Source organism: Cryptotermes secundus, unplaced genomic scaffold (assembly GCF_002891405.2).
Source record: "Cryptotermes secundus unplaced genomic scaffold, Csec_1.0 scaffold836, whole genome shotgun sequence".
Classification (NCBI taxonomy): domain Eukaryota; kingdom Metazoa; phylum Arthropoda; class Insecta; order Blattodea; family Kalotermitidae; genus Cryptotermes; species Cryptotermes secundus.
Window position 1 is genome coordinate 673,628 of NW_019729223.1, and position 5,681 is coordinate 679,308.

Sequence of the window (5,681 nt, forward strand, 5' to 3'; positions counted from 1 at the left end):
AGAGAATTATTTAAGAAATTAAAAATTCTACCTCTTCAATCGCAATACATATTATCGCTTCTCTTATTTGTTGTTTACAACAAAGATAAATTCAAATTAAATTCTGATGTCTATAACATGAATACTAGACAAAAATATAACTTCCACCTACCCTCATCAACTTTATCAGTATATCAAAAAGGAGTCTACTTTACTGGCATAAAAGTGTTCAACAATCTGCCACAAAGTATTAAAAACTTGGGCAATGATACTAAAAAGTTTAAATCAGAGTTAAAGAATTATCTACATGCTCATTCCTTCTACTCTTTAGATGAATACTTCAATGTAAATAGAGAATGATGTAAAATTAAGTTCTATTAATTTTTAAGCTAAAATTGCCTGTACCTATGTATGTAACCTTTTGACTTGTTCTGTATCCAAAGGTACTAACCTACTTAGGATTTATAGAATGTAAATAAATTCAATTCAATTCAAGGAAAACAATAAGCACAATAAGAGCCCAAGTGAGGGAATAGAGCAACAAAAGAAAGGAAACATATAGAGGAGCTTCTCTTAAGAGAACAGAAGATGAGATGGGCTTTGTCAGAAGACATCCAACACTGATGGAAGATTTCTTTAGTGTGTTATTTTATATTGCTTTCAGTATCACAGACTAAACAGTGTAAAATGATATGATAGATGAATGATGAATTAGCCTAACTGACGAACTACCCCAGTATTTACCTGGATGGACCCCAGAACCCCCCAAGAGAAAACCCCAGTAGAGACAGCTGATGTCCAGGGTGAGATCTGAACTGAGCACCTCCTGAATACAAGTCTAGAATGTTACTGAGAGGCCATCCTGCTCAGTTTAATGGAAAAATTTTCATATCAATACACAGAAAAAACACTTGCGTTTTTTGTGAAGCTATAATTAATTATAAATGGTTAAGAGCTGAATTAACTTTTAAATCAAGAATACATAGAATCTCTTAACTCTCTAGCACACAATCTTATCTGTAATGTGACATGCAGACCCATTTCCATGCAACACCCAAGATACGTGCACACAATAGAAAAGGTACTGGAAGAAGAGTTTTCTATGTGGTCTGTGCCATGTCCTGGACTGGGTAATGGGCTAATGAACATACATTCTTATACATGACACACGTTTTCCATGAGGTTCAACCCAAGTCTATATAACAAGGGGCAGAAAAATAATTTGGAGTTCAGCTGACTAGTTGAGTTGAGTTGAGTTGAGTTGAGTTGAGTTGAGTGTTCAGCTGTGGAGTGTTAAACAGTAGACAATGAAAGCTATAAAACCTCCATTGTTAAGATTCGTTACCAGGAAATACCTAGCGAAAACACTGCAGAGGAATAGCCATTGTTGAGACCTCTTACCAAGCAACAACTAGTGAAAGTATACCTAGAAAACTTAGGGTGGAATGATTTGGATTGTGTAAATCAGCAACAGTGTAATAATTATTTTTAGTTATGACCTGTAAGTGGTCAATAAATCTATTCACCAATCCAAACTACAGTTTCTAATACAAGTGATAATATATACCACTTGCTCCAACATCTGAAAACTCTTTATTTTGTGCATAGTGTATTTATGTGTATTGTACGATTCTCAGAATAAACAGCAATTACTTCCCTAAACAATCTTTGTAATGACAGACTTTATTTTCTGAGAGATAAGAACTTTAGTTTTAAATACCGTTTAGCTCAGTGTCCCTAATGACATTCTTACATACGATGCTAAAAGAAACTAAGCCACAAACAAGCAAGGTACCATCTCAAAATTTGCATTGACGGACTGAGGAAAATCATCCAAATATTCTCCTTATGACATATCAGATACTTGGGATTGGAAGGCTAACAATTAGCCCACCTAAAAGATACAAGGTGGAAAAATATAAGTCCTCAATGTATGCAGGATTTGAGGTCCTCTCAGCAGTGATTATGAGAAGCATTATCTTCTGGGATATGACGCCGTGTAGTCCATTGAAAGCCAACCGACCCTTCGGTGGAACATATCGCCTCCATCTTCAGGGTAAAATAAGCTGAGCAATATACCAGCAAGAAAGCAGGTGGCAAGCCAGCCGAAGATGAAGGCAATATACTCCTCTGAAATGTCAGCTGACTTTTAGTGGACTACACGACATCACATCCCAGAACCTATTACTCTTCATGAGTATGCATGTTTGTATTAAATATGAAATAAAGTCTCTCTCTCTCTCTCTCTACTAGCAGCTCACCTAACAGCAAATCAATGCAGACACACGTGTTTTACTGCACACTGTTATTACCTCCATAGTCTTCATGTCAACAAGTGCATTTCCTCGTACATAAGGGTGCTGCACTTTCACAGCCACTACTGTTCCATCTTTAAGTGTTGCCTTATGAACTTGGGCTAGTGATGCTGCTCCAAGTGGTTCCTTATCTATTTCTGAAAATATTTCAAAGGGCTGCAACACATAAAATACAAATTATTAAGAAATGTTCAGTGAAGATCTTATAACATATGTTATGTTTGTTATGTATGGTGCTAGGTGATCCCTTCGGATGGGTTCTAACAAAATGGAAGGTCCTTACCAAGATTTATAGAATAAGTAGTTGGACCTTATCAGAGTGAAAAACGTCATTCAGTCAGAATGTTCACTAACTCCTTAAACACCATATGCATAACAATGAAACACATTTAAGAAACACACTGAGTAACTGTAAGTAAATAAGATAAATACAGTCATCTCTCGATTATCCGGGGGCGGATTAACCGGTTTGTGGCTTAACCGGGGCTACTGAGGCTTTTTTCCGGTTTATTATGTTGTTTAATATTCATTCACTTTTGTTTCACATGGCGAGTTGTAACACTATTTTCGCACTAGTGTGAACCGAGCTCTGCATTCTTTGGTCCCGTTATGCTAACACAATGTTCTAGGGTAGGGGTGAAAGAATTCAAGGATTTGTGGAAAGTTTCAATGACAGATACATCGCCCCAGTTAGTATCTTAGTATCGATCTTCAAGTGCGTTAGCAAAATGTCAGGGTGTAAAAGGAAGCATGTTGTGTTAAGTATTCAACAGAAAAAGGAAAATGCCGCAAAAAAGTAAACGACAATATTAAATTTTTTAAAGTGTTAAGTGTGAAAACTTGTAAACAGTGTTGGATGTTGTTGAAGACTGTGATTGAAATAACTAATTCATACTTCAGCGTAATGTAAAAAAAGTATTAAATAGGCCATGAGATGACATAAAAATGAGGTTGAATAAATTTAAATACAGGTAGGCCTATAGTATTATGAAGGTACAGTATTACAGTACTACTTTTAATAAAATTTGTCTTAACCAGGTTTTCGATTAATAGTGATTTCCATCCCCACCATTATCCCGGATAATCAAGAGCTGACTGTACTTTTTTCTTGAAACAGAAACACCTATATATATATATATATATAAGAAATGTAATACACCGCATACTGGTTGCAGAAATTCTCATCGTTCGCATGCCATTCATCATACACACCAGACTGAGAACTTTCATGTTTCATGTCTGTAACATTATCGTAATTTCTGTGTACTTCTAGATGTTCATAATTTTTTATAATGTATGGCTTAGACACCAAAGATAACTTCAATATATTTTCTTAATTTGACAATTCATTTAACCCAATTCTCTTGTCTCTGAAAAACACTGATTAAAGGGTTTTGTCAACCCTAATTAATTTCCATTGCGGTGGAAAAATTGCAGTGTGTTCACAAACTCCTTGATCAGGAAGATGATATTCTTACTGAGTTTATGTAATGAGTGCACATCTAATGGTCCAAATGCAAGTAGTATGGAAGACTGTAATAAAAAATCTAGAGATAAATCACATACAGGCTTTGGCTATCTGGAATACACTGCACAGAAACTAGGGGTAGCATGGGCTAATTATATTTCAGTACACAATATGTAATATAAACTCTATCACCTGAAAGCACTGCAAAACACAGGACATTTTTAGAAGACACATAAGTTTCATATTTAATTTTCATTTACACTTGCATCAGTAATTCAGTTTCAATAGGACATGTGTATAATTATATGAAATAATTAAAGCAAAAATAACAGATTTTACCTTCCTTATGATATGCACAAAGTATCTTGATTAAAAATGCTATTCTACTTTTATTTTACGAACAATACTACCAATAACAAAAATAACATTTAAACCACTTCTTAAGAAATTGCATGATTTTCACCAGTACCACTGATATAAACATAAAAAGTTTCTGTGGTAAAAACTTGGCATGAAAAGTGTTGAATGTTCCATTCTTATAAACCTCTTCTATACAATATGAAGATAAACTATTTTTTATACTTGCACCACTAACTTACTTCTGGAATTTGCAACTGCATGATACACAAACATTCGATGTCCTGCTTGCTGCTTAAATAAATAAATGTAATAAATAAAAATAAATAATAAATAATAAATAAATAAATAAAATGTAAAGTGATTCCTTTCAGAAAGTCTGGTGGAATGTGTGAGAGAAATTCACAGGGAAGTTCAGATGGATACTTAAGACAGCTGCCTCCCCACAGTTTCAATCTCATGAGTATGGTCACTTCACACAGAATTTTCAGTGACTCATTTCATGGTGGACAATATCAGACATCTGAAACTTTCCTTCAGCAAAATATGAGGCTGGAAAAGATCTGAACAAATCAAGAGAGGTCAGAAGATGAAGAATTGTTAATGATCACAAGAAAAATATCTATAATTATTTTTTTTTTCACAGATATGAAAGACCCTGGCATAAACAGGAGGCTAATATTAAAATGGATCTTCCAGAAATAGGATGGGAAGTTGGAGACCATTGGCTGGCTCCTGTAAACATGTCCATGAGCCTACAGGTGCCATAAAAGACAGGAAACCTCTTGACTAGCTGAGCAACTATTACCTCTTCCAAGGACCCTGCTTCATGGAGTTAAACAACTACAGTGACCAGTATGGCAGAATTACCAAACAAATGCTTTCCTCAAAACCATTCACATAACTTTTATACCGTTAAATACTGCCATAATGTACACATGCATGAGAGTGTTTGAGAACAGGGTGTTGAGGAGAATATTTGAACCAAAGAGAGATGAAGTGACAGGAGGTTGGAGAAAACTGCATAATGAGGAGCTTCATAACTTGTACTCTTCTCCAAGTATAATTAGAATGATCAAGTCAAGGAGGATGAGGTGGGCAGGACATGTAGCACGAATGGGGGAGACAAGGAATGCGTATAGGATATTGGTGAGAAAGCCAGAAGGAAATTAGACAACTGGGAAGACCAAGGTGTAGGTGGGTGGGAAATATTAAAATGGATCTTAGAGAGATAGGATAGGATAGCACTGATTGGATTGATCTGGCTCAGGATAGGGACCAGTGGAGGGCTCTTGTGAACACAGTAATGAACACCAATTATCAATAGAACCTCCGTCGAGTGTAACAATATATATTCTTGTCACCATTTTCTCACATTTGCCTTACATGTTTCGGCTCACAAAGAGCCATCATCAGAGGCATCCACAACAAAAACATGGAAACACTTGCACTGCTCAACAATCACAATATACAGTTTTTTGTGGAAGATGTTACACGTATCGGAGCGTAAAACACAACAACATCCAGTACCCCGAGTGCGGGTATCCCATTTGCATTTAAAA

At 35.7% G+C, this 5,681-nt stretch overlaps 1 protein-coding gene across 4 annotated transcripts in view; it reads right to left on the reverse strand.

Annotated features, from left to right (window-relative positions):
• Positions 1-5,681, reverse strand: part of LOC111865548 (aarF domain-containing protein kinase 1) — a 39,035-nt gene that overhangs the window by 13,542 nt on the left and 19,812 nt on the right. For all 4 annotated transcript variants that reach the window (XM_023853682.2, XM_023853680.2, XM_023853679.2 and 1 more), the window contains exon 5: positions 2,292-2,450. In XM_023853682.2, coding sequence (XP_023709450.1) covers positions 2,292-2,450 — 159 coding nt within the window. The remainder of the gene's footprint in view (positions 1-2,291; positions 2,451-5,681) is intronic.